This window comes from Terrapene carolina, unplaced genomic scaffold (genome assembly GCF_002925995.2).
Source record: "Terrapene carolina triunguis isolate 2854851 unplaced genomic scaffold, T_m_triunguis-2.0 Scaffold30, whole genome shotgun sequence".
Classification (NCBI taxonomy): Eukaryota; Metazoa; Chordata; order Testudines; family Emydidae; genus Terrapene; species Terrapene triunguis.
The window spans coordinates 7,428,983-7,452,234 of NW_020664381.1; the positions used below are offsets into that span (position 1 = coordinate 7,428,983).

The 23,252-nt window shown below is 39.5% G+C and overlaps 1 protein-coding gene across 1 annotated transcript in view; it reads right to left on the reverse strand.

Moving 5' to 3' along the window:
• The window catches only part of LOC113406437 (intersectin-1-like), a 198,772-nt gene that overhangs the window by 15,323 nt on the left and 160,197 nt on the right, over positions 1–23,252 (reverse strand). Inside the window, exons 28-33 of the mRNA XM_026651320.2 lie at positions 20,320–20,511; positions 8,819–8,940; positions 7,355–7,461; positions 5,435–5,618; positions 3,616–3,714; positions 1,048–1,215 (exon numbers count right to left, since the gene is read on the reverse strand). Of these exons, the coding sequence (XP_026507105.1) occupies positions 1,048–1,215; positions 3,616–3,714; positions 5,435–5,618; positions 7,355–7,461; positions 8,819–8,940; positions 20,320–20,511 (872 nt within the window). The remainder of the gene's footprint in view (positions 1–1,047; positions 1,216–3,615; positions 3,715–5,434; positions 5,619–7,354; positions 7,462–8,818; positions 8,941–20,319; positions 20,512–23,252) is intronic.

Genomic DNA, 23,252 nt, shown 5'->3' on the forward strand with positions numbered 1-23,252 from the left:
AGCACAAAAGGTTGGGTGCTTTCACCTGGATATTTGTCAGCAACTGGCTAGCTGGTCTTTTGGGTGTGCCAGGGCAGGACCGTGGGGCTAGGGGAGCAGAAGGACACCCCTTCTTCCCTACTCTCATTTGCCGTTGGGCAATAGTTCTGCTTATTAAAACTGTGACCAACTGCACCACTTTTCTTAACTTGGCCTCTGGGTCTTTCCAGTGTGATGGCAGAAAAACAACATCATGCGGCTCCCCATTTATTGCCCCTCAATGAGCTGAAATACTTCTTTTCAGTTCATAAAAGATGATTTTTCAAATTGCCAGGACTGAAAACTCAATGTGGAGTTTGAAAATCAAGCTATATTCTCTCCACCTCTTCTACCCTGACCAGGAATAGGGGTGCCACAACTAGAACTTTAAAAAAAGTTACTATTTTTATAGGACCTACAAAATCAAAATATTTTAGCATGACATCACTGAAGAGACTTTAGCATGACACCTGTAAAGTACCAGTTGGTGATGGACAAGACAAAGTGATTCCTCTCTGCAAAGTTTATAAATAGATTTAGTCAACATTTTTTGAATTTTCAAAGTTTAGATGAAGTTTTATCACAAAAGATGCTTGCTGTTTTTCAACCAGCTCGATTTATAAAGCAATAGAGAATAGTGTAGTAGTCCTTCATAATGGAAGGACGTATATACTGTATATTCAAGATAGCAGTATTACTATTGTAAAGTACTATATAAATTGAAGTTACAGTTGAACAAAAATGGCAATATTTAAATCTGGCACCATTCCAAATACAGGAAACGAAAGCAATGCTTGCCAAATAGAAGAAAACAAAAAATCAATAGTGAAACGGATAGTTTGCATGAATGTAAGAGATGCCCCATGGAGGGCAAAAATAGAAAAAAAGAGAAGATAAAGATTAAATGATGACAATATTCTTTTCATCTTTGGATGCAATTACATGTTCAAATCATTGTTTCGTCTTGGTTGGTGAGTAAACATGAAACATGACCATGCTATGTACTTCAATATGTGTTACAATGTTTACCTCAGACAGGCCTTCACATTGAACGTGAGCCTGGATCCATTCCAGCCTGTCTGAATTTTCCTTCTCACGCACCCCTTCATTTACTTGGGAACACAATTCTTCCGCTTTCTCCAGAGCATGCTTCAAGTGACTGTGATCAGGGTGATTTTCAGGAGTGTTTTCTATTATCTACAGGTAAGTAAAACAGCTTAGTTTCTTTTGTTACTGTTGGCTGTAAATCCACCCATCTTGTCAGCTCTGCATTTTATTTATTTATTTATTTTTTTAAGAACTGGTCAAAATTTTCCAAATGTTAATGTTTTGGTTATTTTTTTCTCAAAAGTTCAAATTTCAGTGAAAAAACTGTTATTTGTTTTGTTTTTGCAAAGAAATCATCCCATTTTGGCCAGTTCTATTGCTGACAAGTCTTTTAGCAAAATTTTTCATGAAGGCTGCTGGCTGGGTGCCCAACTCTGAGGGCAGCATGGCTATCAACAGCAGCACAGAAGTGAGGGTGGCATGGTATGGAGGGGTCCTCACTTTTGGGGGGGCCATAGCGGCCTTACAAGTGGGCGACATGGGCGACCGCCCAGGGCACCATGGATGGGTGGGTGATTTTCCGGGTTCATCCCCACCCCCACCCCCAGCCATCCCAAAGCCACTTTAAGTCCAAGCACCAGGGGCCCAGAATGGAGGAGGGGCAGGGCGTTGGGCACCCTGGCTGAGGGTTCCTACCATACTCTGGGCTCCAACTGCTGGTCCTGGCTGGGCTGGTGAGGGACGGGACGTCCTCTTACCCTGCCAGGGCCTCTTCTGGGGTCAGGTCAGACCCACCTCCAGGAACCTCCCCTGGCTGCAGGAAGCTCTGCGGCTGCTGGCTGGGAGCCCAGCTCTGAAGGCAGCACCGTCACCAGCAGCAGTGCAGAAGTAAGGGTGGCAAGATATGGTATTGTCACCCTTACTTCTGCGCTGTTGCTGGCTGCGGCGCTTTCTTCAGAGCTTGGCGTCCATCCAGCATCCACCGCTTTCCAGCTGCCCAGCTCTGAAGGCAGCATAGAAGTAAAGGTGGCAATACCATGAACCCCCTACAATAGCCTAGCAACCCCCCAGAACCCTCTTTTGGGTTAAGATCCCCAGTTTGAGAAATGCTGGTTTTCCCCGTGAAATCTGTATAGCATAGAGTAAAAATACACAAAAGACCAGATGTCTTGGGGGAGACCCCAGATTTCATGGTCTGTGACACATTTTTCATGACCCTGAATTTGGTAGGGCCCTAGAGCTGTATGTTCTGTTGTGAAGGAGTGGATGAGGCCCAGAAGCCCCCTGTTGGAGGCCTCAGGGTCCTGCCCACACCCCATCCCAGAGAGGAGCAGATGAGAAATCTGAGCATGGTTGTGGGGAAGCAGCCAATGAGAGAGGCTGCATGGAGCAGCCTATCAGGGCCTAGCAGGGCCATATAAAAGGAACTGCAAAACAGAGCAGCAGTCAGTTGCTGCCTGGAGCTGGAGGAGAGAAGACCGTGTTCCTGGCCGGCTAAAAGAGCAGCAGGACAGCTCAGTGTGGGCAGGGACCAGAGGAGCTAAGAAGGAGCTCCTGGCTGGCTGCTGGGACTGAGTAAGGACTGAGCCCAGGGAGCACCACAGGAAGGTAGTGTCTCTAGGGAGGAAGCCCTGGGGGTACGGCCCAATCCAGGGCTGGGACTATTTAAAGACTGAGCCTGGGGAGGGCTAGAGAGACACCAATCGAGGGGTCCTGAGATAGGCCCCTGGTGCAGTGTATACCCCAGAAGGGGGCTGTTCTAATTCACATACAGACAGTGAGAGAGACTCGGCGGGAGGGCTGAATCACTGAAAAGCCACCTGAGAACCCACCGACAGGGGTCACCAGAACTGAAAGACTGCAGACACACCTGACCAGAAGGGGGCGCTCACGAGAGGTGGGCGCCACCCCATTACATCTGGTCATATACAGAGGAGGATTTAGGGCTGATGAAAGAATCTGACTTTTCAGACCAAATTCAGGCCTGGTATAAGGTCTCTCTCCTAGATAAGTCTTGGGCCAAATTCAGTAGTAATGGTAATGGTGATGTGAGTTAGACATCAGATGAAAGTTGGACAGAAAATGGATGTAAGTTGTAAAGTAATGTAACTTGCACAAATCTGGCTTCAATGGCTGTGCAAAATGAATAACTGACAAGCCTGGGGGAGAGGGAGGAGGAGGCATGTACAGCAGGAAAAGCAGCTAGCAGGAAAGTGTAAGACAACTCAATCCCTCCCCACTCCTTTACTGTATACCCACCACCCAGCTTTTGCTGCTAAACCCTCCCATTCCCTGGCATATAAATTACGCTCCTCCATCCATTATGCCAGTGTAAATACAGAATAACTCCACTGCAGTCAGTCGAGTTACTCATGATTTAGCCCAGTGTAATTGAAATACAAATTTGGCCCATATTCCCCATCATACCAGACGTGTCTAGCCTCTTGAGAATAGCAAGAATGGACATACATAGGGAAACTTAACTACAAATAAGCTACAAGCCAAGGGGCACTCTAAATACATTCCAGTATGTTTACAAAAAAAACGTACATTTTTAATTATTAGCGGGTATCTTGTTACCCTTTGCATAGGCTTTAGCAGAAAACTTGACAGCGGCATTCCTTTACAGCGAGGATCCATTGCTAACCTCTGAAATATGAAAGGTAAGATGTTGTTAACCAGCTTGTTTATGACAGTGGAAGACAAATTCCTGAAAAAAGGTAAAAGATAAAATGGTAAGTCAATAAATGCGTCACATAAACCTGTTCTCAGTCAGAACAAGAAGTATGACAAACAAATTCAGAGCAATAGAATTTCTCATATTTTTACAAAATAGGGTAGAGTATGTCAGAGATGAGAGCAGCTTTATGGTCCCTAGAGATACCTATATTCTCGGACTGTATAAACATTCTGATTGAAGTAAGCTTCCTTACTATGGGACAGGGCTTATGAATGAGGACATTATTTATTAATGGGTTTGAATGGAAGTCATTACAACAACATTATCTCCCATGTCGTCATGTTGACTATAAAAAGACATTTCCACTATTTCTTTCTTCAAAAGAAAAAAGTGACATATACACTGGAAATTATGTAAATTGCCTCCAAATGTAACCTGAGAAGTTTGACAGCTCAGTGAATAAAGCAGATTTAACAACATTTTTCACAGATATTATATATTGAAAAGATTTACTAGATAATACAGTTCATGCCCCCTGCCAAAGCACCCTTGTCCCCTACAGAACATTTTCTAGTGCTTTGCCAATTCCCTTTTTAAAATACTCAAGCAATGGGGCTTTCACCTTTCCCCTCAGCAGACGACTGCACAGCCAAATACATTGCACTGTCAGGACATTTCCCCTGGTATTTAATCTATATTTCCTCTTTTTTTTAATGTAACTCCATTACTCTTAGTCAGATCCCCAGGTATCACACTGAATAATAATTCATCATGCAGTACTTGGAGTTTCACTCTCCAAATATTTATAGATAGTCTGTGGCCTGGTCTACACTAAAAAGTTAGGTCAACCCAGCTACATCGCTCAGGGATGTGAAAAATCCCCCCCCTTCCCCTCCCCACCTCCCCCCAAGTGACATAGTTAAGCCAACCTAAGTCCTTGTGTAGAAAACGCTAGCTACCGCCTCTTGGGGAGGTGGATTACCTGCAGCACTCAGGCTGTGCCACTGTAGCGTTTCAAGTGTAGACAAGCCCTTATTACATTCTTCTTTCCGCTGTCTCTTAGCCATCTATTCATATGCATTTCCTGACAGTGAATTCCTTAAGCTGTAGAATACTCTTCCAAGGAAGTGGTGGAAGTCCCATCTCTCTTGACATTTAAAAATAAACTGGACTAATCACTAGAAAAGTTCAAGTGGGAACAATCCTACCTTATCAGGGAGATGGGCTGGATGTCCCACTGTAATAAGCCTTTTCTACCTCAGAGGCAGCATGGTCTGATGGACAGGACACTAGACGGAACCAAGAGGCCAGAGTTCTGCCTGTGAGCTACTGTAATAGTTGAGCAAAACACTATTTTTCTTTGCCTTTTCTTCTCCTCCCACCCTTTGTCCATCTTGCCCATTCATGGCAGTGACAGTTTCTTACTATGTATTTCTACAGCACCTAGCACATTGGGGCCTTGATTTTAGCAGGGCCTCTTGGTGCTACTGTAATACTACTGCCACTTTAATAGTTAATAATAATAAAAACTTCATCTTCTATGATGTTCTGACCAAATCTTGTTCCTCAGTGAACATTCGGGCCTAAAGATTCTTCACTTGTCCACAGCATAGCACTGTTTTGTAATCAGCAAAACGATTAGATGCAGTTCAGAGGTAAGAAATTCACAATGGTTATTTTGTCTCTTACTTTAACAAACTCCTTGAACTCTGGGACTTCATCTGTTTTCTGCTGGATTAATGCTGCCCCATTGAGCTGGCAGCTACAGAACCGGATGTAAGGTTGCATGTGTGGTAGCTGTGCGGTCAGTATGTCGCCAATCATTTTCACTGGCATCCTCTCCCCAGACATCTTTTTACGAACACGCAGTGCTCTAGACACAAAGCAAAAGATGCTAGGCATGTTTTGTGTGTAACTGGACCATTAATGGATCGTCACTGACCCCTGAAATAAACTAGCTGATAGTTCATTTCTGAAATGAAGAGGGTTACAGAACAGCAGAAGACCAGCACAGGATTTATTCCATATTGTAAAAATATACTATCATAGAGGACTCTCAACCACCAGTCTGGTTTCCTTCTTGTGGTCACCAAACTGCTGTTCAAAATTAACTTGAGGCAAATCCAGTTGAGAATTAATATTAAAAAAAAAAAAAGCAATGCAATTTCCTTGTTTTGCTAACCTAGAACAAGACCACAACCTCTAAAACATACAGTTCTGTTCAAAGCATTTTCTTCCCTTCATCACATCAGCCAAAATGCTGAAAAGTGGTACAGTTTAATGCCTGAAAGAAATCACACACAAAGCCAGATCATCCACTGGTGTGAACTGACATACAGCCACTGGTGTGAACTGACATACAGCCACTGACGTCAAAGGAGCTAAGCTGATTTACACCAGCTAAGAATTTGGCCCCAAATGGCTTAACTATTAAATAAAGACCACTATTTTAAATGACTTGGACAACAATATTTTAGCATCTTAGAGGTGTATCAAAAAGGAAACATATTCAGAAGGAGAAAGTCCGGCATAATATCAGTGAATCTAAAGTTTGTATCAACCATATAGAAGGTGGGATAGTTGAATTTGGGATATATGTCTTTGCATCCAAAGGCCTCTTCTGAGACTAAGTACTTCAAGAGTTTATATACTGTCATTTTAATATTTATCTGGACTAAACTTTAGTCCACGTACAGTATATGGAGTATGTATACAAGAAGCAATGCAAGTTGCTTCAGACAACATAGAAATAGTGCACATTAACTGGATTTAGATTGATTTCCAGGTTTGTCACTTAGGAGGAGAGTAATGTAAATATACTAGCATTATATTATACTGCATGCAAAACAAACTCATCATCCTGAAGTGAATAGTCGCCAAGAGTTCCTGAAGGAAAACCCTTCACTGAGAAGTCCTGCGGGAGTGACTTTGATGACAGCATGTTGTTTTGAGTCTTGCAGAATTGGACCATAACCACCCACTACCATCAGCAAACTCTGAGCAGTGGACCAAGTGAGAAATAAGAAGGATGTTAGATTTAAATGAAACTGCCATTTTGTATTGCCAATATTTACATGAGTATTTATGAATCTCAACAAGGGTGAAATGTGGCCAGGTGTACCAGCAAACGCAGATTTTCTTGATGAAAATAGTTGATGTCCCGATTCTGCAAAGCAGTTAAGCATGTGCTTAAGTCCATCCTTGTTTAGCACATCACTTAAGCATGTGCTTAAAGTAAAGTATAAGCTTAGGTATTTGCTGAATTGGAGCCTGAAGCTGAAAATCTCCCTTTTGTGGGCTAAAATGAATTCTTTTTCACAAATTTGCTCCAGGGAAATGTTTCCTCTTTTGCACAGAACTTTTATCATTTTCACAGCAAAACAGATTTATTTATTTAGGCAGTAAAATGACACTTTTCAACCTATGAATATGCACAAACTACTTGATTTTCTCAAAAAGGAATTCGAAGCCATAATATTATATTATATTCTTTGCAATCTGCTGCTGTTTTCACTGGTAGCAAATACTATTTTCACACAGTTAAATAATTAGGAGGGGACAGGAAAGGTCAATTATTTTATTGTTGATAAATACAGACAAGCAACTTACTTCAGTAGTTTGATATTGCACATAATCAACTCCTTCCAATTAACAAAAATCATAGCGACCTCTTTTTCTGTTAGCAGCTCAGACTCCATCAGTGGTTTCTGGAAGATCTACAGATGCAGAAAATGAAGCAATTTAGAAAGTGTACTGTTAAATCAATTCAAAGTGACAAAGCTTCTTGTTCATAATCTCCATGTAGAGGTCTGCGTACTTAATAATAAAACAACATTTAATTTTCATTAGAACAGATTTCAAACATACTGTCGGCCTTAGAGCTCCATAATGTTTCCAGATAAGATGTTCGAGAACAGTGTATCACTTCACAAGGCATAATCTAAACTTGCATCAGTGATGTTAATTACAAGATGGCTTATTTCTGTTTTAACCTTGGGCATTTCCTTATACTAGTGGTCCCTTGCAAAATATCTCAGTAATAAATTACATAGAAGTCTACTTTGGCCTCAACTCTACAGACGCCCAATTTATTACTGATTAGAGCTGGAAAAGTTTTTTTTCCTGGCAAATAGAAAATTCACCAAAAAAATCATTTTGGGGAGTATCAAAACTATTCATGAATTTGTACTGAATTCAGCAAATAGTTTCAGCCAAAAGAAAAAAAAAAACTAAAAAAACCCATAAATATAAAAATATTTAATTTCATTTCAAAATGAAATGTCTATTTGAATCAACCTGAATGAAATTATTTCAGTTTTTCATTTTGGCAAGAAAAATTAACTGATTTTTTTTTCAAGTTTTTTTGCTGCCGTCACAGAACTGAATAAATAATTATTCACTGATTTATTTTATTTATCTAACCACATATCAGGTTTGCATATCTTGACCATTTTGGCAAAGAAGGGCTCTCCCTCAGTTAAGAGGCTCACCTTAGATGTCTATCTGGCTTCCATTTTCCCGGCATGAAAGATGCACATAATAACTATTAAGCAACTGAATTTAGGCACAGAAAAGCAGATAACTAAGTGCCACTGTGGCTGTAGAATCTCTGCGCAATGAGTTAAACCTCTAAGTCTTAAGAGAATATACATGAGAAATAAACTTTTAGACTCAGGAGTGAAAAGACTGTACTAAAACAGAAGGTTTAAATGATGATGTCTCAATGCTGGTAATAAGAGACTCACATGCTCATGAATACTAAAAGCTCAAGTCAAGTCAGACAAGGCAGGAATTTTCAAACAAAAAACGACAACTTTGTATGATTAAGTTACTAGTCACTATTTTTTAAAAACGGGGGGACTACAGTTAGGCTCCCAAATCCATGTTTAGGCATCTAAATAAGTGACCCACTCTTCAAATGTGCTGAGCAACCAACAGTTTCCACTCAGGCGAGTATGAGGTGCTCTGTGGTCAGCACTTTTGAAAATCAAGCCACTGTTTCTGTGACTAAATGTGGATTTAGGAGCTTACTTTTCAGCTCTCCCTTTTGCAAACCTTGGCCATTCTTCTTACCTCTGTGACTAACTGCAGGTCATTTACATAGTTCTCTTCTGTTACGATCAGTTCGTGGATGTATCCCTGCCTTTTCCTTTCAGTAGGCGTCAACATGTCCAGGAGGTGTAAGTCAGCACACCCTGGAAAACACAAAGGAGACAGAGAATTTAGTGAGGGCTATTTGGAAATGGATTAAAACGATGATATTTCAGCTAATGCGTCACTAACAATAACAGCCACCTGTTCATTTAATTTATCATTCTCTCAACACGTAACAGCACAAAATTGAAAATGTTTCATCTTTATTTACTTGAAAAATCAAAAGGCTCGAGTTGCCTCTAAAGCAAGGCTCAATAAAAAAATCACAGTCCTACTATTTATTTGTTCATCAACTCCACTGTCTTGAACCTAACAATTAATAAAACAAATGAATGAAAGCCTGGCTAAAACAAAAGCCTGCAGTCTGAGGATGACTGAACTAAAGCTTTGGTGAGCATTAAGAGGGAGCAGATTTAAAGGACAGGGAGGCTAGAGCATCCAGGTGGATCTTAACTGCTGTGATAGGGAATACAATAAATACAACAGCGGTGAGAAGTATTCTCTCAAATAGCCATACATTGCAAGAGTCAACCCTCAGAGTTGGCACCGTTGAGAAGAGGCTCCATTTTAGGCTATGTCTACACTAGAGAGCTTACAGTGGCACAGCTGTACCCCTGCAGCTGCCCTGCTGTAAGGTCTTCCATTCAGCCACGCTATGCCAGTGGGAGAGAGCTTTTCCATCGGCATAATTAAACCACCCCAATAAGCAACGGTAGCTATGTCAGCAAGAGCGCGTCTCCCACCAACATAGCATTGTCCACACCGGCACTTCTCTCAGTGTAACTTATGTCAGTCAGGGGGTGCTTTTTTCACACCCCTGACCAACAAAAGTTTTACCAACAAAAGTGGTAGCGCAGACAAAGCCTTACTCTGTTATTCTTTTCAAAGTGGACATTCTATCCAGTAGCGTTCTATTTTGTTTTATTTTATTTTATTCACTTTTCTTTTCAAAATTGACTATTAAAAAGTCTTTAGGGATCAGATCCAAAGTCTACTGAGGTCAGTGGAGTGTGTGTGTGGGGGGGGGGGGAGGGGAGGGGGTGTCTTTCCATTTATAATATAATACAACTGAAATACATTTAAAAACAAAAAATTGAAACATTCTAGGCCACAAATGTCAAAATGGAAGGTTTCAATGTATTAAAATGCTTGGGTTTGATTTCAAAATTGACCTGTTCCCATAGAAAGTTTCGATTTTGACAAAATGGCATTTTTTGACAGAAGAACTTGCTATTGCAAAATTTTTCATGGAGTTTAGAATGATCAACGCTTTTTATTTATTTGTTCACCAGCATCATCAATGATACCAACATACTTAGACCAGACTTTGAGGAGAGTATTGTTTTAGGTAAGGTGTTCTCATATTTTTCATAGTGTGAACCACCTCTCCTCCTATTCTCAATCACATCACTTCCTTGTAGCAACTATAGAAATTGCTTCCATGTAAACTTAATACTAGGAGAGTATTTACTATATTTTTAGCTTTTTAAATGCAATTTAGTAGCTGGAAACAAGGAAAATTCAGCCCATCACCAGCCAGGTTTCTATGGATCACTATTAAGTAGTCCATGAACCACAGTTTGGGAACCTCTGCTTTAGCCAACTCATGCTCCCTCTGTTGGCTGATTAGCAGCAGAGCACACTCATGGGTTCTACAAAAACAGTTTTTAAAATATTTACTGGAGTGGTAGATTTGACAAAGAAAAATTAGATATGAACAGTCAAGGGGGCATCCTGTAGGACTGTAGTAACTTTAAGGTAGATCATTTTGGGGGCCTAAACACATTGAAAATGGTCCTTTAAGATATTGCATAGTGTAGTTCTTTAAATGAGATTCTTTAAACCTGATAAGATGAGAAGGTAACATTGAGAATAATCAATGAACTCACGCACTGGCCTAGTGAAAAATATTAGAAACTCTTGGAGTTGTTCAAAAACCAAAAGCTTCAATCCTGCTTTATAAATGGCTGCTTTCAGAGCAATTTTCCTGTACATACAGTACAACACAGGTCTAGTAACCAGTTTAGTTTTCTTACTGAGTTGCCAGCCTCAGCAAATACAAACACCGTACCTAAGTGTTTTGTTTTGTTTTTTTAAGACTGGAGAGATTTTCTCTTCAAATATGCTGATAACCTTGGTTTGAAGTGTTATTCCAACCACTAAAGTTTTATATGAAACATTTAAAATCTCAAAAAGGAACATTTTTTCAAATAGCTTGACAGATTGCCAATGGGAACTTCAAACAGGTCACTTCGAACTTCAACAATTAGTCTCCTTTTGAACATTTAATATTTGGGGGGAAAAACCTGATTTCAATCAGAGCAGAATAAGTGGAAAAGACTTTTCCAATAGAGAGAGATTTTTTTAGGTGCAAAAAGATTAGGAACTTTCTCCTCTTGACATAAAAAACAATGTTTGGGTTCCTTTTCAAACTAAAATGTGAGATGAAAGGGCTATAACTAGTGGGGTTTTTTTTAATAAAAGTCTAAATTCCACTTGCAGCTGTAATAATATTATGAATTCAACCAACTAAAAGAGATCCTTCCTTGGGAGGCCATAAACTGCCTTGGATAAGCAGGTGCTGCCGCCACTGACAAATGGAAAGCATCTATCTCAAAAACCCTAATTCAGCAAGGAACTTAAGCGGTTCCTAACTTTAAGCATGAGTAGTCACCAGTGCAGCTACTCATGTGCTTAAGTCAGTCCGGTATCTAAACACCTTGTTGAAATGAGACTAACGTGTGTTGCTGAGCTCCTTCTCTGCACTTCTTGAAATTTTCCTGATTTTTTTAAAAAAAGAGACTTTATCATATTGAAGAGAGACTGTGGAACAGTCCTTTTAAATAAACTTGAAGTTCATTCGAACAACTTGAAGGTATAAGACAATAATTGCATCAGGAGTTAACTAAACAGACTGAAGGCATAGATCTCCCCAGGAAAGAGAGATGGTTATCATCAAGTTAACAAGAAACACCCTTGGGCTATTACTCTTTTATTCTGAAACTTGAAATCAAATATTCACAATGTAAATTAAAGAGAGTCCTCCCTCACCCCCCAATGGCTGCCACTGCGGTATGTTATTGCTATTATTTGTATTATAGGAACTTCCAGAGGCACCAATCACGATCATTGTGCTGGGTGCTCACAAAAATAAGGGAACAGTCCCTGCCCTGATGAACTTACAGGTCCTGGACAAAAGCCCATCAATTACAATGGGCTCTAGGATCAGGCCCTAAATACGGACAGAACAGTAAATTGTTAAAAATAATAGTTAGAAACATTTTATCCCTTTCTTTCTATTCATTCTCACCATCGCTACCCCTTCCCTTCCATACAGAACCTTAGCAAGGCTCTTCTCAAACGACAGTATATCTTATTTCAGATCAGAATTTGGAGGAAGAGGCTAGGATCCTCCGAATGTAAAGTAATTATGAATCACGTTGGCTTATGGAGAAGGAAGGGTTTTAGGGGAACAGAGACAAAGAGAAAAGGTCTGATCCTGGTGCCACTGAAGTCTATGGCAAGTGGGGTTCATTAGGGTTTTTCTTTTAAGCAACTAGTGGAGCAAAGGGTTTACAATTGCCAATTAAAAGAGAGGTATTTGCATATTCACAATATTTAATAAGAAACAATCATACAATTATGCAAATCCCTGCACTCTGGTTGGTTAATGAGTATCAGCCAATGCACAGATATTCAGACACACTGTATAGCTGAGAAAGAAACAGAGGATGAGGCAAACTGGACGCCTGGAATGAGAGTGTGCAACTATTCCTCTGGAAAGCCTCTCTTTGGTCTCCTGTGACAGCAGGGCCCTCTGACTTGGGGGATTCTAGAATTGTAAAGATTTATTTTACAAAATGAAAGTTCCTGCCCCCTTTCTGTGCAAAGGCAGCCTTGAAAACAAAAATGGATATAAACCAATCACTAGAGATGAATGGAACAAGCAGCGGGGCTCTACTTCTGCAACAGGAATCTGGTGGAGACATAACTATTCCACACATGCACACACCCTTTTAATGCAAAGTGAGTCAGTTATGTTTGGGATGTATCCCCAATAACGACATGGCCAGGTCGAACCACAATCTTTACGTCAGCACAGTATAGTGGTGAAATCACAACGGACTCCTGTCCACTATGTCTCAAAGAGGTGGATGCAGTACAAAATTATTTCACAGGCTTGCCCAAAAATGCTAAGGCTTTGCATAATTGGGGGAAAATAATTATATCTCAATACTAATACAGCATCTGTGCACTCTGATTGGCTAAGACAACCCCATTTTGCCTCTTTCTTTCTTCTGAGCTTACTGGCTAACTTCAGATGTAAGAATGGCCCTACTGGGTCAAACCAAAGGTCCATCTAGTCCAGTATCCTCTCTTCCAACAGTGGCCAGTGCCAGGTGCCCCAGAGAGCATGAACAGAACAGGTAATCATCAACTGATCCATCCCGTCATCCATTCCCAGCTTCTGGCAAACAGAGGCTAGGGACACCATCCCTGCTGTACCATCAACTTAGTACAAACAGCTGGTACTGTGCATCCTCCACTAGAAGGCAATATCAAAAGGGGTTGTAGACTCCAGTGATCAAATAGGTCTTCTACAGCTCCAATTTCTATGACCCTATGTTGTCCGTTAAAGAATGTTTTTATAGGCCTGTAAAAAAAAAAAAAAAAAACCCATTGCCTAACTACAGTCAACGTATTGTAGAAATAAAATTTAGAACTCCATTTAAAACAAATATTCTTTAACCCTTCTGCACAGAGAATCCTAAGGAAGACTGTAAAATGATGGTGGTGATGATAGTAGTGGTAGAGTAAATTGGCTGACAGCATTTTAACGACCATGTCATCAGACCAGCTTATCTGAACTCTGGTAGCCAGATGGCACTAGCCCTCCCACAAGTGCGACAAAAGGAAATCTGAAGAACATCTTTGTTCTCACACCTTTTTATCTGATATTCACCAGGACTACAGAAGCATGATTAGGACAATTCCAATGGATTTAAGGAGGGAGGCCACCTACTGACAGGCAGAAGGGGTGCAAAATTCCATGATGCTTTTGTCTACCCCTCATTTTTTCCTTGCCATTCTGCTTCATTAAACAAGGCCTAAATCTTCCTTTATGGACATTTTTAACAATTTTGGAAGGTTTAATCAAGCAGCCACAGCTGAATGAACAATGGTACTCTCCTCTAGAGGCAAACAGGCCAAATAGCTGTGTTCCAGTGAAGAATATTGCTCAGTATCATTACTTGATATACCTTTCATTTATAAAGTACTGAAAGTGTACAAGACACGGTCCATGCCTTGAGGAGCTTGCATAGGGTATATGCTTTCTTAACTGGCCACACATATCCATCTACTGGTAGAACATGGACCGCTCTCAAAAATAGTTGAAATTTTGCATTAGGGGAAAAAAGATCTGGGAGCAATAGGTTTAAAGGGCCAGCCTACAAAATAAGTCTGCATGGGCTAATCTCTTTCTGCCAGAACAAGTCACAGACATCATATGCCTCCTTCACTTGCTCACACCCAATGCTGGAGAGGTGGTAGAGTCTTATTGATATAGATTTTTCACAACAGTCATGTTAATTTTTGTTAAAATTCTGACGTGTAAATGACAGTCTGAGACTGGCCTTATGAAACTCAACAGCACACATTTCTAGTACATCACTGTCAACCCCCATTCTGCAGCTACAACAGCCTTCCTAAATGTTTTGTGGTTTTTTACACTGTCTTACTGGGGAAGAAAGGAACACTTCCTTCAATCTTGTAACAAGGAGTTGAAGGGTAAAGGCTGGTTAGGCACTCAAGGGGGAACAGGAAACCTAAAACTTTTTAAAAAATATAACTAAATTATTTCTCCCCAAAATTTGCCATGGGAAGAATAAAATCCCATGTGCACCTAAAAATATGAATTGGCAGATTTCCATTGACTTCTGGCCATTATTTAGAGCATTGCGGGGCTCTATAAATCATATCACTGATCCAGGACCAAATATTGTCCATCATGGGCCTCTGACCAGCATATGCTAATGACAAGGAATTACGGGGAACTCATCTTGCACTCGAATACCATCATTGATTTGAAACAGGAAAGAGCATCCCAGTCCAACTTTATACTTTCTTCAGCAACAAGAGTGAGCTTCTCAATTAACAGTCTTTGAAATTTTCTATGAATGTCAACTACCAAAGTTTACTGTACAACAGAGCAAGAGGTAACTTTCACAGGGTGACATTTGAATCCCTACTAAGGTCCCAAACAGTCCTCAATGGAGTTAGAAGAACCATATTCCAAAAACTCAGAAACAGACATAGTAGTAAACTTGTTACTTAATTATTTCCTTTCAGGACAAAGCTCTCCCGGTCATCTTCCTTTCCTGGCTTTACTTTCTCACCAAACGAAGGGGAACTGACTCAGAGTCCCTCTCCTAGGGAAGAGGTCAGGATCCAGAACTACCAGAGCTGTGTGACTTTGAGGAGCAGTCCAGTATAAATAATCCTGCATGTGGTTGTGAAGAATGTGGTCTTTTCATGTGGAGCCTTTTACCTCAGTCACTGGTTTGAATTCAGTTCAGCTTGGTAGTTACCAAAAGACATTACTATCTCACTGCCAAGGAATTATGTGGACCTGTGAGTTGGAGGTGCTAGTCCAATATTCTGTGGGCACAAACCAGAACCCTCGACAGTCTGAGCACAGAGGTTAAAAAGCGAATGGACTATCAGGGCTGAACTTCCTTCTCACCACTAGCTACGGCTGCTGCAGGGTCAGAGTTTAAGCCAATTGAAGGGGCATGAAGGGCAAGGCAGGAGAGTGAATGGAAACCTCACATTAGCAATCATCCCAAAGTTCTTGTTCTGTAGCTAGGATAAATAGAGGCTTTCAGTATCCCATATTGTCAAACCAATGCCTTCCACAGGCATTAGATTCACAAACTTTACTATAGTATTAATTGATAATATAAATTGTACAAATATAAATACAGTGAAACAACAATACTTTTCACCTAATTGTTAATTCAATAATACAGCAGAATGAAAACTGTTCCATAATCTGATTTATACTGTTGTCAACACTAGGTCATTTCATGGCATTATGCTAGTTATCACAAGAGGGTTACAAACACATTTATATGGATTTGAGCCAGACTAGTTTTGGTTAGTTTGTGCTGAGCAAAATCAATGCAGCTTTCCTTTAAGGAGTTTCTAAAATAGAATAAAGAGGAATAAAGAAAATGAAAATGATAATTCAGGTGAGAGGCCTGATGCAAAGTCTGCAAATTTGCTGCCTATATCAGTACGTAAATACACAGTCATAGTTATTGTGTTAAACTACACACTTAGGCTACTTTTACTCAAGTAAACCGAAGTTAGAGACTAATCCCTATTCCAAATAGAAAAATCTCTCTTCTACAACCTGAAAAATGCCAAATTAAGTACAATATTCCAGACAACCCACATCCCAGGGATGAAGTCTTGCTGAAGGCAATCAGTGTTGAAAATTGTGTTGACAGCTCCATCGAGCATGCTCGGGAAGTCCCTCTCCAACCACTTTCATGAAGGAAACTTCTTCCTCAGATGACTAAATGTCTATGAACTGTGCAGAAAAGACATAAAAGGGGCCATAAACCCAATCTCATCATTGTCCCTTTGAATGACCGCTCCTTTCCTGTATGCAGTGTTGTTGTAGCTTTCCTGTTAGCCAGAAAGAGCAAGAAAAGCTGCTATGCAACATGAGGATTAACTTTTGATATACATAGAATGGCTTTCAGGAGCCTTGCAGCATGAGGCGAGTGACAGGATTTCCCTCTTTTTCTAAATTGTGGTTAAATAAATTAAAAACATGTTGAATGATTGACAGGCCATGCACCCTTCCTCCTCTGTGTACATGTTGGTGTTACTTCCTCCTAGAGGGGGATTCATAACTGCTGGTTTTGCAGTCCCAGGTCAGGGGACTGAAGAAACAAGGACATGGGAGTAATTCATCACAGGAAGCTCTGAATCTCAATGTGGCTGTGGAGCTTGTCATTTGTGTCATTTGAGTCACTATGGCAGGCTAAGGTTTCTGCTGGATACGTCTGCTTGCCACCTGAGGCATGTTGCATATACACCAAGAAGAAGCTGCAGAACCAGACTCGATAGCCTTTTGGGTTTTGTGTGGTTGAGGAGGCTAAAGATCTTTTTAGATGGACTGGATGAATTAAGAAGGAGAAGAGTCAAAATTGGATTCTGAGGAACAATTCAAAGTCTTTGCTTTCAATGGTGTAATATTAAAGGATCTAATGTAAACGTTTTTTGCCATTAGAGTCCCTTTGATTTTGTTTTCACATAATGTAGAAATTTGAAAATCTAGAAAGGTAACAATGGATGTGTATGACAGTTCATTCTGATACTACAATTCCTTTGAAAATAAAGTAACTACATAGCAAATACAATTCCCTTGAATTATTACAGTCTATTGAGTAAACACATATTATGGATACCTTTTACCTTCATGTGCGCTTTAACATAAACCATAATGGCTCACTTGAACGTCTTGTTCAGGACACATTAGTGTGTGATTTGAGCTATTTAGTGAGTTGATTATTCGCAACAATGGACTGCTTTATAAACTATTGCCGTGTCAAGTGGTACACAGCACTCTTCAGAACAAGGATTCTTGGCACACTATACACTAATGTGTTTATAGAGCAAACTTAGACTCTTCAGTTCATGGCTCATTAACCTCATGAACTTTGGTGCCATTGTGATTTGTCAATCATGCATAATAAGCCAGTGTATCAAAATTTCTTACGAAAATTTGTTTAAAAATACTGCCTGCTTGATTATTTTTTTTTTAAACAAACACTTTAAAAAACAGCACTACACAAAAAAGCACCGGACACCACTACATGTACAGAGAAGAGAAAAATATTCATTTAAGTACTGTAATTACAAAGATATTGCCCAAATTTGGAGAAAATCCATTTATGGGCTGGTGTTATACAGGCCAATATTGTGTTTAGGACAAATGTTTATAGTCAAGTTACACATCTTTACACACACTAACTTATAATGGGAATGTCGAGAAAGCCTTCACTCAAGTAACACTGGCATGCATGATTATAGTACGAAAATTTTTGAGTGCTATGCAAAATATTTACATTAAGTTATGCTGGTGTACAGAGCATATTTTTTTGCAAACTAATGAAGGAAATACATTATATTGTACCGTGCTCAATGCACTTCTAGGAGAAGGAAAATCTGTGTAGCAAACTAACAAGCAAATTTTAAGCTTAAATCCTAGTCTTAAAATTAAGTTTGAGAGTCAATGTGGTAACATACTACAATTGCTCCACTCTCTACTGATAGATGAGACTTGCATGTTGATTGGTTTCAACATAGCATTTAGAAAACACTTACGATCAGGAGCCACGTTTGAAAAGTTGTAATTAATTGTGATCAATTTGAGTGTGTCTCAGTATGCAAAGGAAACACCACAAACTTCCCTCTGTATTAAAAGCGGAGTTTCAGGTTATTCATGTATGGTTAATTTGTTACACATACTAATACCACTTGTCAAATTCTGTTTGTACACAGCAAGAAGACGACAAACACATTTTGGTCTAGCTTTTTATACGAAGAATTTAATTATCTATACATGTGACTAATTGTAAAGGCTGTATTACAGTTGTTAAAGCTGCAGGTTTTATATATTTATATATTTTACATTCATATCAATGAAAATACTGAAGTGCAATTGAATAAGGAGCTTCACTTGTTCTTTGCACCACATGAAAAGGGGGAAGGGGTAAGGAAGGAACTCTACGACACCGCCAGCATGAAATTTAGAAATACATGAACAGAACATGACTAAATGTTAAAGTCATTAGTAGAACGGCTATATTGTGCTTGAGGCATGGTTCTTTTCCCCCCGGGTGCAGAGAGCACCAGGCATTTCATTAAGAGCTTATAACTAATGTTTGAAAGACAAACATGGCTTAGGCTACAGCACATCTACTACATAAACTTGACTGTAAGCTCCATTTAATATTAATTTGTATAAATTCCACAGTCTAGTTAAAAAATGTAAACATTGGAAATTAATTGCAGGGAGATATTTCTATACATTCTTTCTTGTCAAGATAATTACTTGTTCAAAAGATGATGTTCCATAGTCATGTAAAAGTAACAATGGTAATAAAACTTCATGTAACAGGTTGAAAAAAAAAAAAAAAAAGTCATGTTAATTCTCAAAGACCACATGAATGTAGTATTCTACTGATTTCAGATATGAAAATGCAAAAACCACACAAATCTGAGACAAACAAAACAAAGATGCTTTCTTACTGTAGCTACAAATAACAGTGCAAAATAAAATTAATGCAATAAGGATTACAGCATTATGCAAGGATAGTATCTCTTGCATTGGAAGGAAATTAATTTCTTCTGTCCACAATGTATTACACACTCAACAAGGAACACCTGATACATATAGTATAAGAACTGGAACAAAATACCAATTGGGCATGTGTTAAAGTTCCTTAAACTGATTTAACTCCTTCTGTTCTTTTGTAATAGAAAAAAACCAGACATTGATAACACTGGACAAGTGAAAAATAAAAAAAGATACATAAAGTCTCAGATTTATGGACATTTGGAACAATTTTAATAGCACATGCAGCATTCCTTGATAGTGGGTCTTTTTGCAAGAACAAAATTGCATTGCAGAAATTTTATTTATTCTTTTCCTTTAAAAGGCTAAAATACACATTTAAAATTATTTGTAAAACTACTGAAAGCACCTGTGCAAAGGTGGAAAAAATTAGTTTGGTAACTATGAAAGCCACAAAAGGACCCACTATCCTGTGTATTTTTTTTTTTTTTTAATTTTGCTTCTATATCTGTAGATAATTAACTCAAACATTGCGATTACATGCAACTAATGTAAAATGAGGTAAACTGCTCTGCAGTGTGTTCTTCTACTCAGAAGGCAGTAGATGATCATGCTGGAAGTCACATGATCAAGGCTGCATCTCCCATCATCCCTCTGGGCAGTGATATGGGATAGTGGGTCTCTTTGAGGACTTTCAAGCCTGAGTGGGGGATGGACAACATATGATTCCTAGAAAAAGGAGGAAAACAACACATAAGCAAAACAAAACAATGAGCAAAATTCAAGCTAGGAAAATGAGTCAGGCATGTAAACAGCATGATGCAAAAATGATAAAAGGGAACATGCTACAAAGGGGATGGAACTAAAAAAACCAACACACAAAATAAGGTTTCTTTTACAGAAGGTCTTCAAAGAGACTTTGGCAAATGCAGCAGTGGTCAAGCTTTGAGTTCTGCAAACCATAGCAGAATCATAGCAATGCTGCATGTTACATTTTAAAATACTACATAAGCAGTAACAGTAAGATAGTAAACAGGACACTTACATTGCTGGCTTGGGTCCATATCTGTCGTCAGTTTCACATAGTTGGATGGGAAGAGACCCACTTGTCCATTCACTTCTCCTTTCCACCAATCTGAGTCGTCCTTGTTCAGGACGTTTATGATCTGGCCTTTGTTGAATGCCAGTTCATCGTCATTCTGTGCAGTGTAGTCATACATGCCAATTACTTGGCACACTGTAAGATAAATGAACAAGTCTATGGCATCGATAACATTCCAGTAAAATAGCATATGTAAGTGTATTCAAGTTACAATGATGATTACTGTCTGCAATATTTCCCTGGCTAGAAAATACTCAGCAAATAATAAGATGGGTTTACATATCAAGATTGACTTTCTGAAAGTCAAAACTTGTTCTAGGATTAGATATTAGTTTTCTACAGCCATTTAACTTTAGTTTTATAGTTATTCTACCCACAAAAGCTCTACAGTGGTTTTATGTGGAGACAAAACAATCCCACGTGTTCTGGATCTTCTCTAGCATTACAAAGCCTACTCTCTCAGCTAGGACTTGTCAACTGACAAATAACTGTGGCATACAGAACATCTTCGAACTCTCACTTTTACAAATTTAGGGTATGGACTCTTTCTTCAAAGTATTATAACTTCTCTTTGAAGGGGTAGAAAGCCTAAACACAGCTCCAGTCAGGAGAAAGCAAGCAATGATATCCCTCTGGTGCCAATGCTGCCAGAGATGTTTAGAATATCAGAAATTAGAGACTGTTGGGAGGGGAGGGGGGAAGAGGGAAAAAAAATCAGAAAACTTGTTAGGTCATTTAACCCATCCTCTTGCCAGGGCAAAATTGTTGCCTGCAATATATTTTTCTATTTTCTTATCATGGAACTCAGTATATCTGAGTGGCTCCCAGGACACAATGGGCTCTGCACAATCACAATAGAGAGGAAAATTAGAAAACTGGCCCAATTCTCCCAAACAAGGTAGGGCTGTATTCTCTTTTAAACAAAAGAACAACAACAACAACAACTTATTTCCTTATCCTTTCTGCTGTGTTCTATGTTCCAAGCAATGGGGCTTCTGGTATTTTCCCCTCAAAAGATCGTTTGACAGTCTAATAGATCTCAGTGTCAGGAAACAGCACCATGATATTCAGCATTAATTTCCTCCCAGTACTCCATGCTAGCACTTGTATAACTCAAAATAATTCCTGTTTACTTTTCCAGAGACCTGGGGCCTGTTATGACTCCTTTTAATTATTGCTTTGCCTATCATGCTAAGGAGGAATCAGACAACTAATCCAAGCTAATTTCCACATTTGACTATATATGGTGTACACATTTCAGTGCAGAGTTTCTCTAACATTTATGAATTTTTAGCATTCTGTTTCTTAAGCTGAAAAAAGGTAATTTGTCATCCATTGTTATTTGTCCCAACTAATACTGTATCAAGCCAAATAAAGTCTGAATTTGGTCCTATCCCACTACACTTAAGTTTGCTAGTGAAGTTTTGAATATATAGTAGAACCTCAGAGTTATGAATACCAGAGTTATGAACTGTCCAGTCAACCACACACCTCATTTGGAACCAGAAGTACACAATCAGGCAGCAGCAGAGAAAAAAAAGAAGCAAATACAGTACAGTACCGTGTTAAATGTAAACTACTAAACTCTAAGGTGCTACTGTACCCCATCTCAGATGGAAAACCCTAGGAATGATCCCAATTTGCTTGCATTCCTAGCAGTGACAGCAGCTCCAAAACCCACAGATAACTATATAAGTAAATTAAAGCGTATGTACCCATCATTTCTGTTAAAAAAACAAAATAATGATATGCAGTTGGCCCAGTGGTTACCTGTAATACTTCATCTGATACATGGGTTAGAATCAGAGTGCAGGTTCCTGTCTCGCTCTCTCCAGCTCAGCACAAGCTACAAATACTATGGAAGCAGCACACTTATTCTTTAAAGTAAGCAGGAATGCTTGGAAACAGGTTTCCTAGTATTTCTATAAAATAACCTCTCTACCTGTGGCAATACAGAAGTGGCACTCACAGGCTATGAAGGAAGTCCTGCTCATTTCTCAAGCTAGGAGGACAGTGCTCACATCACAGGTTTAGAAGGGGACAGATATAAAGCAGTGAGAAATTAAGAAAGTCTCAAGGTCCCAATAGGCAAAAAGTGTCCATGCAACAGAATTTAAAAAGCTGTCCAAAGTCATACAATTCATGTTATGTTATGATAGTCCTTCCCCTTCTAACTCCAGACATCATGTGCTATTGCACACTTTAAAGACCCCTCTCTATGTACTACCCTGGCCACTACTCTCCTCTTATGAAGATTCTTCTCAGTTCTACTCCCCACAGCCATAAGTTGCTCCTTTGCATAAAAAACCCTCTATATTCTGTTCCACCAGCCCATACCTCCAGACTTCCTCCATAAAGACACCCTATTAGACTGACCACATGCCAAATGAGGACATTATCATTACAAAAGGAAATACAAGATCGTCCCTTTTCTTCCACACACTCTCCAAAGTCAATATAAAGTTGTATTTGATATGATCATGTTTGATGAGTCCAATATTCATGATACAAATAATGTAAGACATTACTAGAATGTTTATGTATTTGTATAAAACATTGTTTAGCGCTTGTGAAAGGTTCTAGCTTGTCAGCCCTATAATACAGAAAATACAAGTGCCTCTGCAATGCCTTGCTAGTGTGCCCCAAGCCTGAACTGGTGGGAGCTACCTCACCAGTGGTGAGAAGATAGATCAGTCTTCATGCCAGTTGACTTTTTTGCTTCCCTGCTAAGTCTACCAATAAGAGGGCCATTTAGTGCTACTTGGGATGCAGACTTTTCTGATGTGGCCACCTGCAGGGCCGGCTCCAGGCACCAGCTTGCCAAGCAGGTGCTTGGGGCGGCCACTCTGGAGAGGGGCGGCACTTCCAGCCATTCG